Consider the following 13,557-nt stretch of genomic DNA (forward strand, 5'->3'; position numbering starts at 1 on the left):
TCCCTGACTACCACCTGTCTGGGATTGGCCCGAGGGCCTTCTGGTTCTTTGGCTGGATGGATTTTGTACAGGTATATTTTTAGGCCCCCCGACATCTCCAAATCTAAAATGGGGGCAACCTTCACCTCGGCCACCTTAGCAGCAGAAGGGGTGTTGGCTGGTTTGGGGTTTATATTAATATTCTTGTTAGCTACAGGTTTTTGTACCTCATAAATATGGGTCGCCTGTTCTATGACCCAGTCCAGTGATCCCATCTCATGAATGTTCCTGCACAAATGCTTGCTTGTGGGGCCTGATCTTCCCCGCACTGCAGATTGTATGCTGCCTTGCGGGCCTCTTGGGGGTTTCTATGTGCAGAGAAATGTTTTGGCCGTCCTGTAGGTGGACCATCTTGAGTGATGCTGATCCTCCAGTCCCGCAAAGAAACTGGAGTATTCAGGAGAGAATGTCCATTTCACATACTGGATGCAATTCTGGCTGTCTTTCAGGTGAAAAGTCCCCATCATCTGTTCATATAATTCAAGGTGTTCCCAGACCGATTACTTTGCATTTTTATGATAGGGAGTTATAACACTCCTAATGGCCTTGATCTGCTTAAGGGGATCTTTTTGCATAGCTCTCTTAATTTTGTTTGCTTTTTTGGTTTTAGTCACCCGAATCCACTCATCCTCAGACTCAGAGGCACTGCTACTGGAGGTGGCTTCTTGATCCTCTAGGCACTCCCTGATTCTGCGAGCTTGAGAAGGGCTTGCAGAATGTGGGGGGCTAGTTTCCCTATTCCTGTGGTGTTCAGAAGAGTCTTCTGACTCTCCCCTGCTCCCAGGATTGGCGGAGTACCCCCACCCCCACTGCCCTAACTGGGTAGAGGTCTTCAGGTTACTCTTTTTGGGCTTTATTTCCTGGAGTGCCCCACTAAATTTAACAAACTGCTATTTTGGAAGGCAGTATTTTTGTGGATCAAGTTCCCTGACTCTCCCCTCATAGGAGTCTTCCTGGTCAGAGATATTAGCCCTAACATTTGGGGATCTGTACAGGGACGCCCGTCCATCAATTTCTGGGAGGCGCTGATCTGTCAGTCCCATCTTTCCCACTCTATTGAATTCTACCATCCCCATGGCCCCTGGTTCATATGTGCCAGTTGACATGTAGCTGGCAGAGTTCATGGTATTGAAGTGGTTTGAGTCCCTGAGTACAGGGGTCCTGATGTTATGCTCAGGGTTTGCTCTGTCCCTCTCTACCTTTTCTCTTTCAGCCCCTATTCCCTGGTGATAAGCAAAAATCTGAGTCTTTTGTTCCTCTATCAAGGCCTTACGGGTCTCATTGATTCGCTCTTGCATTGCTACTTGTTGGTGGAGCCCATCATTCTTTTCACAGAGAGCCTCATTGTCTCTCTCTGCTTACTGCATGGTCTCTGAATACTGGGCCAATTTCTGCTGCAGTAGACTCACCTCCTGAGTTTTAGCATCGTTGTTCTGGTTGTTCCCTTCCAGAGCCTCCTCCATCTGTCTGGTGTGCTCTAGTAGCTTCCCATACTCTGTCTTTAATTCATTGAGCTCCTGGAGGGCCAGCTTTCTTCCCTCTAGCTCGGTTTTTAATTGGCCTACTTCCTGACCTAAGGCGTCTCTCTCCTGACTTAGGGTGTCCCTCTGTTCAACCAGGTCGTCCCTTCGTTTTTTGATGGCATTGGATTTCTTGCGCTCTTCATCAAATTCTGTTTGAGTGTAGGTCTCTCATAATTAATTTATTATTTTCCTCTTCCAAGGTTTATATTTGGTTTTGTAGGGTAACTCTCTGTTCTGCGCAGACCTTATTATATTTTATCTGTTGATTTAACTTCTGGTGACTCTTGCAGAGAGTCAACCCTTTCCTGACACTCCTCTTTTAGTGCCTGTAATTGACTGTCTCGCTCTGCATTCTCTTTCTGTAGGAGAGCCAGATCTTCTTTTAATTTTGTAACACAATCTCTAGAGTCTGCCTCTAATTCTTGGCTCTTCAGTAGCCTTTGTTCTGCAGAGTCTAGATCATTTTGGATTCGCTCTAGTGACTCAGTTTGATTCTGTGCCAGAACTATGTTTTCAGTGTGCTTTTTCCGTTTCACTCCTATGTGGAGGTATAGGTAGGCCTCAATTACTTTGCTTCTCTTTAACCTTTGGGGCCATGTACAATCACTGAGAGCTTGGTGTTATGGGCCCTTGTCCTGCCATGTAGCCAAGTCCATGGCAGTGACTTGTTCTGTGATTTCCTGCAGCCAGACCTGTTCATTCTGTTCTGGCCACTCACCCCTGACAAAAAGCTTGTGCAGGTGGTGCTCCCTAGCCATTTTGATTTCTACTGGGATCGCCATTTTGGAAATATCAATTTGTTTATTAATTATTTCGGGGTTGATTTACTTTTACTTTTACAGACCAGCCTGGTCTTTGGCGTATTTGTTTTGGGAGGCGCTTGTACACTGTAGCCCAGTACACCAACCAAGCAAGGTGTCTCTACCCTGCAGGTTAGTCTGCTGTGTTATACTGTCACGGGTGATAACTCTAACTCAAAATCACGGCATGAGCCCCCAAATCTGTTAAGTATTTCAATCAGGCGATACACCCTGGTCTCAGCCTAGTATGCAGCGCACAGCTGAAATGCTTATTTTATTATGTCTATAGGTTCAATATTCTGAGTGATATACCACTCATATCACACCCTTTCTCAGAATACCCCAGGTCACAATGGACCAGGAATCAGGCTGGTTGGTAAAGGTAATATATTATTGTGGTGACAATAACAGATAGAAAGATATGTAGAGCACTTAAATTCACTCTTAACAACACAAAGAAAAAACACCAGAGGAAAGAAAACTTTTGACTTGTTTGGAAGGATAGCACTTAAATTAGGATTTCCCCCTGCAATACTCCTCAACCCACAAATAAGAAATTCTAACTAGATATAAGGAAGCAGCAGGTATTCAGGAATAAAGAACAGTAAACAGAATTTGAATACAACCTTCCCTCCCAAAACAAGAGAGAAAAACGGGTTTGAAATCTTACATTGACATTAAAAAATGGCTTAGCAAAACAATGACAAGTGGGCAAAAATCCTTAATTCAGTATAGATTTCTATGGGAGCAACGTTGACAAGATGCGAACAATCATGAGCTATAGTTGAGCAAAATTAAGCACTTTGAATCTGAATGGAAGCTTGAAAATAATTTAAATGTAAATCACACGTGTAAAACTTTGCAGAAATGCGGACTCCTGCCTAAATTTAACCAAACTGTTTTTAAGAAAAACGGGTGAAATATACTGATTTCGAGTGAGTTGGGATGTAACTATAGGTCTTAGGTATAATCCAAAGGTGAAATGAAGTCTCTAGCTATTAAATTGAGTGAGTTATGAAACGTTGAATGAGAGTCGTTTTTGAAAAATAAAGGCGCGAAAAAGAAAACAGAAATCCATTTTTACAAGGATAGTTAGGCTCTACACTAGGGCATTCAGGGTAGGTTACCAGATTGAAACACAGGAAGATCTAGAGTTGATCCGCGGAACCAACTCTAGCACCTCCGCGCCCGCCCTGGCGGACCCAGTCCAATTACCCGAGGGAGGGTTAAGGGTTTAGGATTTCACAAGACAAATTATTTAAAGAAGTTAGCACTAGCCCAAAGAATCAAAGGCAAGGTTTCAAGAATGGTTGTGACAATATTACAAGTTCTTAAGGGAAGGTTAGGATGGTTTAGAGATTGGGATGGAACAAAACAAGGCAAGGTATGCTATGATTTTCTATGCTTCCTACTAATACTTACAGTCCACTTTAATTTAGGATTTTGGATCGTCAAGGGTTCTGGTCATCACACGGATTGGGCCTAACCAAGGACAGCTGGGCAAATCGGGCAGAACAGGATCAGGTGGGCGGTTCTGGTCACCGGACTGGCACCTCGGGTTACTGCACTGGTTACTGGAGACTGGAGGTCAGTGGGATGGCGAGTTTGCACCAGGCATGCATTTAGTGGTAGCAAGCCAGCTGGATCAGAATGCTTCCCTTAGGTTTTTGGGATTTTTGGAGCTTGAGGCCTAGCTGAAAATGGGTTCAGCAATGCTTAGACCTTGGCTTTGTAAGGAACTCAGGAATCAGGAACAAAGATGAAGAAATCAGGAACAAAGATGAAGAAATCAGGAACAGGGCGCCACACAGAAAATCAGGAAAAAGTCAGGAATCCGTGTCTGGTGTGTTGCCAGGTTCCCTTATTTATCATGCCAAATGACATCACTAAAGTATATGGCAGGGGCAGGCTCACTGTCCACACCCATAATGCTAGGATTGGGCAGGAGCACAGTTTCCGCCTTGCTTTTCGCTGATTGGATCACAAAGGGATGTCATGTTTATGGTGTTAATTTTACAATGTCTAGAAACCTCCCCTAGCTATTGGGACCAAAATGTAACTTTCCCAAAAATACATATTTATAAAGTTACGATGTCTGAGAAAATTAGATGCACAGGTTACATATTTTGTGGGTCACATTTCAATCCAAACCCCAAGTCTGTGGAACCTGGTTTAGTCTTTCTGCTACATTTTGGTAATTTTAACCATGAAAGATTTGGCCTAACACTTCCCAATTTTGTACATAGATGCACAGTTACCCCTGGGATATGTGTACACAATGTTATGTTTGCAACATTAATACTTTCTGTGCAATCAGTCATTCTTTGAGTCCTACCAAGTCTTCAAATGAATAGCATAAAATTTGATTTAAAACTACCAACTTTCAGATTCTTCCTCATTGTTGTGGCAAAGTTAAATGTCTTTAAAGTTCAGTTGCAAAATAGGCATTTTAAAACCAAATGTCACTTGTCAGTTTATTTTTATTTTCCAAGTGTAAGCAAATGTCAATCCCTTTCAAGCAGAATGAGGGGCCTCTCCCTTGACTGAAGTTTCTTGCCCCTCCCACTTGAAAGGTGAGAGTCTTAGCCTGCTATTGTCTCAGACTGGGGCAAAGACGAATGTCTGATGCCGACTGGGAAGTCCCATTTTCCTGGGTATTCAAAGCCTTCAAGCTGCTAGCAATTAGCCTTTCCTGTGCCAGCAGTTTGAGGTATCACCCTTTCTCAGGGCTAGCACTGGCAGAGCAGTTTTTTGTTTTATATATAGTTTTCCAACTTATCCTGGGTTTAGCTTTAATTTTCTCATTTTAAATCTTGACTGAAACCTACAAATCAAAACAGTTTATAGGAGTACTTTTACCAGCAATAAATATTTTTACATTTCTAAATGAGCATGCCTTTACACACCAATGTACTTTAAATAGGCGATTTTGCTCTTCATTCAAGAAAAAGCACATTTAACTTATTTCTTTAAATTTGGTTTTCCTCTGCAGCAAATATACACTTTGGGCAGCTCTTTTTCTTTCCTTGAGTGCTGGAGTTGTTTGCAGCATGGATACATGTATCATGCATCTGTTTGGAGTCTTTTTCTGGACAGCTGATTCTTGATACTTGTTGCAAAGAAATAGCCATGTTTCCCGTGGAAAATGAAAACAGAGTCCCTGGTTTGCTTTTCCAAAGGTACTTTTGATAGGGGTTGTCATTCAAATGAGGCCCGGTTCCTCTGAGACTTAAGAATGATCCTGGTCACTTTAGGGCTTTTTGATCATAGTGGTTCAGGAGGAATTGATGAATTTAGCGCCAAACAGCACTTTGAGGGTTGAAAAAATGACATTTTAAAGAGGCATTTTGGGTTTACAGCAAAGAAATGCTGCTTCTTTCATTTGCTCCATGTAAAATGTTGCGAGCACACTGGCACATTCATGCAGTGAGTACTCTGTTCCACCCCACCTGAAATGTGAGTTGGCAGGGTGGTGCGGCCATTTTATGGTTATTACAAAACGCAGTTTAAAGATGTTGGCATGCACAGGGGTGAGCGCGGCCATTTTGTGCTGTTTCTTGCACCAATGCAGCAAAGTGATATAGTGAAGCATAGCTGAGTCGGTCAAAATATCCCACAGAAGTAATAGGGGAAGATAGGGTTTCAATCTTATTTTTCTTGAATACAAGTTTCACTAGAAAAATGCCACCTCTGTTTCCCGCGTCTGCTTCGGCACCCTTACAGTCCACACTGAATCCTCACGGAATGCTATTGAGACAAAAGCTGTGGAGTCTGTCACAGACCTGCCTGCTCTTTCAAACAATACAGGGCCATTAATGGGAAGCTGCTTCCCACACCATGGAACTGCTACCTATGATTTACATGGTGTGAATACAGTGCAACCACTGTCGGAGTTGGTTGCAACAGGTTCTAAAGTAAAAAGAGTAAGAAGTGGGGAACAGAAAAACCTAATATGGAAGAAGGAAATGGTCAGACACTATGGTTTTTCTACACACCTCCCTCTGTACAATCGAGGAAGCTAATAAAAATGTCAGAGCCTTGTTCCGTGATTTGCATGAGAAGGGCAAGGATGTGCTACTTAGCATATCCAAGGAGGATGTGCCACATAGCATATCCAAGGAAAGCTCACAGATCCCGGACAGCTGCTCTGGGAAGGTGATATGATGGCCCCATGATCACGCCTGATAGTGCAAGAGGAACGTGATCATTTTCGTAGCTCCGGAATATGGCAAGTGGCACTTGAGCCATGGATATAGGTGCTCAGGGAAGCGGGGTGTCAAAACAAATCTTTTCCTGCAACCGCACCTCCAAAATGGATTTGCATTAGTTGTAAGTTCCATAATGTAGGAGCAGGTATCAAAATAAAGATTTGATAAGCACTAACTAAAACAGCTGCTGGGTATCATGCATCACCTATTAACCAGGAGCTATATCTAGGGAACTAGGTGTTTGTACATAATAGTGCATAGTGTGCAGCAAATGTAACGTTCACCTTTTATGAACACTACAATTTTGCTCATTACATATGACCAATTGTGCTTTAAATATCTCATAAATGTGTCTCCTTCTGCTCTCTAAAACACATTCCTAAACACAGAGTTAATGTAAGGTCGGTATGGTACCAGTTTGCCTGGGGAGACAAAAGTAGCTCCTCGTAGCTGTCGGCATCACGCTTACCGGGCCCTTTTTGGCTACAAGCAAGAGGTAAATAGTTACCAGGTCCTGGTAATTCCAAACCGTGTATGCTGATGTTATGGCCCTCTTGGACCCGACAGTCCACAAAGCCTGTTGCAAGCTAGGAATGTTTTTGTTTTGCTTAGATAAGTTGAACCTCACACTTTTGAAAACCAAGGTGGTCCATTTTGGGCCAGAAACATGGCAGTATGTCTGGAGCCTAAATATACTAGAAATAGAGCAGCACAAGCTCTATGCTTATCTGGGTCTTCTGCTTGCCCAGGACAGGAGTTTCAATGCTCCCAGCGCAAAAGCTGTATAATGTTTGCAGCCAGGGTTTGCAGCTCTTGTCTGAGAGCCTATTTCAATTAAAATGCCTAGATATGGAAGTCTATATAATAAAGGGGATCTCTGTTATATAGATCCAAACCTTGGGGGCATAGAAAGTACCAGTGTGTGCCGGTAGGCTGGAAACGGGGGCATCCATGGTAGGAACTTTGGAAAAATTAGCATATCAAAGGTATACATGTGCCGCAACGCGAATGTGAACATTAAAAATATCCTTGTTGACACATTCAACAAGGAGTATGGAGGATAGTGAATGGTGTGCAATGGTAATAATATTGGCCACAACCTGGAATATACCTTCTCTAACAAACATAAGTGACCTACCCTTTTATAGGGGGAGTGTGCAGCTATAGTTAAAACTGACACAGGAACAGACTAGAAGTCGCTAAATTTAGAAGAGTCTCCTACTAGAGGGTTGTTGGTATTCTATGCACAGGTAAGGTTGAGCAAGAGCCCTATTTAACAGACATGAGATGCCCTGCATTGAGGAAATGTGAAACAGACTCCCGTGCTGGGGCCTGGGGGGGGCCATAATAAAATTGTGGACTAATGCTAAGCTTGACTTGCAATGTATTTGCCAGGAATGGGAAAAAGGCAATCCCTCTCAAAGTGCCCTCTTCTCCTGCACTAGATCGACAACTATCTGGAAGGAACTATTGAGACCATAAATCCCAGGCATTGGATTTTTTACCTGGATCTGAACATGTAGAGATATCATGTGAGGGCACTATTGTGCAAGCGGCTTTTAACGGTTTGGTACAGATAAGATGGATACTTATTTTTAAAGTTTTTTAATGAGGAAGAATGGCCCCTGTTAGGAAGTGAAAGGCATGATGAACCCCAGTTTTATGTCGTTAAGTCAGTTGAATGAGTTGCATGAGCTAAATTGTGTTTTGTGATAACATTTTTGAAATACTGTATTGATTATTAATAAATAGACCATCCTGAATACAGTTCTTTTGATGTGACTATATACGCTCACTCCGCTCCAATGGTAGCAAAATGTAAAATCTACAAACATTGGAAGTTCTAATGTTAATGGAGCAACATTGGCCCAATTAATTAATTCTATAATGCAAACACAAATTTGAACACACTACATGTTTAACCTAACTCGGTGCACTACTACTTCCCAACACTTGCTTTAAGTATTAGGTAGATCCCACCCGCGCTGAAGTGCAAATGAGCCTTGTGAAGCAGTGTGAAATAAAGTTCTGTTTGTAGTCTGAATGATTAGCTTTGTATTAAAGAATTAGTCAGTTTAAATTAAGTGTTTCTACTCTAACTTTGCCGTTCCTAAAATGTATAGACTTCCCCTTGTGCTACTCGCCTAACTCTTATTGAAACTATTTTTCTTCTCTAAAACATATTCACATTTTATAATTGTGTAAATGTTAGTAGAAAGTCACCGGAAGCTATAACTGATTCTCTTGGTTCCTGCAGTTCGGTGTGTATATATAACTTTATTTTGCCTTAAAAAGGGAGTGTGTTCTTAAAGTTCATAGTGAGCAATTGGTCGTATTTTTTTAAGTCCTTATTCGTTCTCCCAGACTGTTGCACTTGCTCTCTGACACCAGGGAGAGGGTGGCTCTTGACGGTTCCTTTGAATGGATTTCTGCCTTTGGAGTATAGTAAAACCCCTCACCCCCAACGTAAATTACCTTAAACACCTCATCACATCTAGCCACGTATCAGAAAGGTTGTAGGATGGACATCACGGAATGCTGAGAGGGCAGTGCTATCTGCATACACATGTGACCTATTAGAAGAATGTTCTTGCTCCTACCATTACAGTTGGTAAGGAAGGGAAGTGAGTGAAATTACCTGGCTAGGGGGTGCCTCTTCTTGGAGACATAACACATTTTTTCTAACCATTTATCAATGACAGTGTCAACATGTTATGTTCGACAGGGGCACTTCAGTAAATATTGTACTAATAATGACCAGTCCCGCAAACTCAAATGGCACACGTCAATAGGATAGAATAGTAACTTGCATTTTTTTACAAGAAATGGATCCATTGATTTAATAAAAGTTGTGTTCCTTGACATGTCAGAGGTCATGGGTAATTATGACTTTGAGTTTGGAAATAACTATTTTAATTCATATCATCATTTGAAACCTCGAACTTGAAAAATATCGAGCATTGTTTCAGATTGATATGGTCCATAAATCAATATTAGATGACTTACTTATTCATATGTTGTTAGACGAAGAATCCTTCAGCGATCTGCAACTTCAGAATGTAAATGACAATTTGGTGTGATTTCTGTGCACATTTTTAAAGTTTCACTTTTTTTATTTTTTTACATTTTACTTAAGAGAAAAGGATGAAACCAATACTTCCCCGTGGGCCAGCACCTGTTATGATTCCTGTTTTCATTAGTCACACAGTCACATCGGCTAACGTTCAACAATCCTCACAATCAAAAAAGGCGAAACCAACTCCAATAGCTCCAAAGGTAACACGATTTGCTTGCAGTAAACCAGAAGTCCATGTTCTATGTTGATTGACATCAATGATTGCTGTATACTCATCTCATGCTCTTAATACACATTCAGCCATCTCATGATAAACGTATGCCAATTCTTAACTAATAAGAAACATCTGCTAACACTTTTACTGACTAAAGTGCTGCATAGCTTGTATTGCAAGTGTATTGTTACTTGTATACATTTGCACACACACTTTCCAGTGCAAGCTGTAGTCAGAAGACTACCTGGGACCAAGAAGCATACCAAAACTACATGTTCAATTTCAAGGTATTCATTAAGGAAAAAAATATACAAGCTTGGCTAACTTAAAGAAAAACTGTACATTCACTCACACCCAAAATGTGTTGGGTGGTTCTCCTCAGTCTTAATTGGCCTCTGTCTCGTGGAGGTCCTACAGTGTCCTCCGCGGTCACCCCAGGGGACACTAGGGTTTCTCAAACCCTTTTTTCAATGTCTGCCTAGCCACAGAATTATGGGGTGCTGTACACCCACAAATAAATCTACACTAGAGTCTGGCTAATAAGCTAGTCAGCAGAAGTAGCTAACTGGGGAGGTAGTGAGGAATCTATTTTGGCCGGTCCTGCCTGGGATCCTCCTGGGTCTTCCATTCTAATTTTATTGTGTCCTCCCTGTTCCACTCTTGTTCCTCCTACCTCTTTCTTTCTGGTCTTGCCTCGGCCCAACCTGGCTCCCCGAGAACCCCCTCATCCAAGTGATCCTCCCGCACTGGTCCACACCCAGGAACTGGATCCAAAAGTGATGGCCGTGTCCTGGCAACCTGGATGATAGTCCCCGGCGACTGGCAGGTGAGACACCTTCTGGTTTCTCACATACCCTTCCCCTATGTGATGTGGATACACTAGGTCTCTTCCAAGGTCCTCCAATTTTAGGGCCTTGGAGAGAACAGTGGGGAAGGTGTATGCAGGGACTTTTGCATATTCCATAGGTTTATTTTCCTCCGTCCCGGTAGAGGCGGGGTGTTCATGTTTGTCTCCCGAATGTACACTGGTATCTTTGGGTAGATTTCATTATCCCTGTGTACACATGTGACTGTAACTAGACTTGCATTTTCTAGGTCTGCTGTTGTGAGCAAATCAGCCTTTATAGCGGTCTGTTTGATGCCTGAATCAATTAGCGCCTTTACTGGCCTTCCATTTACTACAGCTTTTTCATATGTAAAGTTAGTTGAAGACTGGCATAGACATATGCTGAAGGTTTCTAGATCAGCCTCTGTTTCTTCCCACTCATCCCCTCTGAGGCACCCGATTTCCATTGGTTCTTCTTTTAGACATTTAGAGCATTGTCGAGCCAAATGACCAGTTTCTTTACACGAAAAACAAATAGGGGGTGACAGTTTAATCCCTTTTAAGTTCTTCTCTCCTGCTTTCCTCTACCCTTTAGGTCTGGTCTTCTGGTTTCTATTCTTTCTTTGGGTGTCCATTCTTTGGATTTAGGGAGCCCTCTACCTAGTACCTGGATTTGGGAACGGTATGTGGGTTTGTGATCCTTCCGTTCCTCACTTCTGTGTACAGAGTGAAAATGCATCTGAGTGATTTTGGGCAGTTTCAATAGCCATGACTAGGGTAGGTCGGTTTAGCTGTAATACTGCTTTCTGTAAAAAGGGAGGTAGAGAGTTGGTGAATTGCTCCAGAATTATAATTTTGATCAATTCTTCCATGGTCTTGTTGTTAATCCAGAGGGCTATTGTGTTCCTAATTCATTTCCCTAATTCGAGCAGTGTTTCCCCAGGGTTAAATCTAATAGCCCTTAGTTCCTGTCGATAGAAGTTACAGGTTTGGCCTATTTGTTTAAGAAGTCCGTCTTTTATGGATATAAAGTTAGCTCACTGGGGAAGGTTAAGTAGCTGGTAGGCGGTCTGTAGCTCGCCTTTCAATAGGGGTCCCAAATAAAATTATTTTAGATTTTATTCCCACCCCAGTTGTTCAGCTAATCGCTCGAAATTCAAAAATACATTTCCTAGATAATCACCTTGCTGTTGAGGTTGTAGTATCCCTTGAGGTAGTATGGGTCTAGCCGGTAACTCAACTAATTTTATTAAATGCTCTTGAAGATGGGTTTCGACCTGCATCTGATGGGCTGCCAGTTGGGCCATGACATCTTCAAGGTTGACCATATCTTCCAGGTGAGTAGGGGTTCCCGCTGTGACACTTTCTGAATCGGAAAAAAAGGGTCTCAATCTCCGAAAGGGTTTTGAAGTCATATGACGCCTCTGAACTTCATCCTGATGGAGGAGAAGATCTGGATGGGTTGATCTCTATACCCGATGGGCTAGGAACTGAAACTAGTCTGGTGCCAAAAGGAAAAGGTCTGGGGAAAGGCAGATTCAGGGCGCTAGGTCTAATAAGGATGTGCGCGGGTCTTATTTTTAAGACTATTCGATCCCATTGTTGGATATTATAGTGGGAGAGTGGAAGGGTATCTAACAATACCTGGGTTTTGAAAAACAAATCTTGTTGGTCAATTGAGATTTGAAGCTGAGAGAACAAAGCCTATTTTATGGTGTATTGTTACTCACCAAAGGTGACTGCCAGAGACCGAAACCAAGTGCTGGGATTTGATTTCAGAGCTTGGGTTGGAGCCTCCTCCCCAGCCTCCTCTCTGTGAGGGAAAAAGATCTTTTTAATGATATGTCCCTCAACTGAATAAACAGTTTAAAGGACCCGTTCACTCAAAAGAGCAGGGAGACCTCACCGCCACGAAACCAGCTGCAAAGAAATGGACTTCCTATCTACAATACAAAGCACTGTTGTAGCACATATGAAACCTAGGGTTTTAATGCAGAAGACAGAACTGGAGTCTTACCATCAAAGGTACTGGATTCTCATTATGGGAACACCGACCGGTGTAAAACAATAAAAGGGAATGGTTAGTAAGGACAGTATTCCCGGACGGCACGAGGAGCATGTCTAGGTACAGGTTGGTGCAATACTCAGCGCAGAGTCCTTATGCACATACAGAGTTAGTGAGTTCCAGTACTTTGGTTAGGCGTGATAGGAAGGAGTATTGGTGGATCCCAATAGGAGGCGTCAGGAAAAAGGACCAAAGGTAAGGGGTACAGAGGTTTATCAATCAGGATAGGGATACCCCAAGAAGGACAATAACCAACTCACCCTCCACTTGACAGGAGAGGAGATATGTGGGCATGGATAGTCGGAATGCACTCATAAAAGTAAGAGTATAGGAGTGTCAGGAAACAAAGCAAACAGCGTACCTGCAGTGTGGAGCGGGCCGAGTTAGCAGCAAAGTGTAAGGCAAAGCAGTCCAAAAAGCAAACAAAGTTCCTAGTACATGGGAGGGCTGCGTTATGAACAAAGCAAAAGGCAGAGCAGGCCAAAAAGCATGTGAAGGTCCTGGTACATAGGAGGCTGCGTTAGGAACTAAGTGAAAGGCAGAGCAGTCCAAAAACCATGCAAAGGTCCTGGTACACGGGCTGGCAAGACATAAACACCAAGCAGAGCAGACCGGGGTGACAAAGCCAAAAAGACCGGATACAGGTGGGCAGAGCTTGTAGAAAGATGAAGCGTAGCCACGTGATGAAATGGAATTCCGCAAATGCGAGGGATGATTCCCAGCCGCTTTTGTAGTCGAATGTGACCACAGAAAACGTATCGTAGGAACGTAGAAGATCACCTGATCAGGACACAGGCACCGTGAGA

General features: G+C 42.7%; 1 protein-coding gene across 1 annotated transcript in view; it reads left to right on the plus strand.

Annotated features, from left to right (window-relative positions):
- Positions 1–13,557, plus strand: part of LOC138503732 (forkhead box protein M1-like) — a 512,443-nt gene that overhangs the window by 464,277 nt on the left and 34,609 nt on the right. Inside the window, exon 8 of the mRNA XM_069623691.1 lies at positions 9,707–9,846. Within this exon, the coding sequence (XP_069479792.1) occupies positions 9,707–9,846 (140 nt within the window). The remainder of the gene's footprint in view (positions 1–9,706; positions 9,847–13,557) is intronic.

The sequence above is a fragment of the Ambystoma mexicanum genome, chromosome 11 (assembly GCF_040938575.1).
Source record: "Ambystoma mexicanum isolate Mex_15411 chromosome 11, UKY_AmexF1_1, whole genome shotgun sequence".
In the NCBI taxonomy this organism is placed as follows: domain Eukaryota; kingdom Metazoa; phylum Chordata; class Amphibia; order Caudata; family Ambystomatidae; genus Ambystoma; species Ambystoma mexicanum.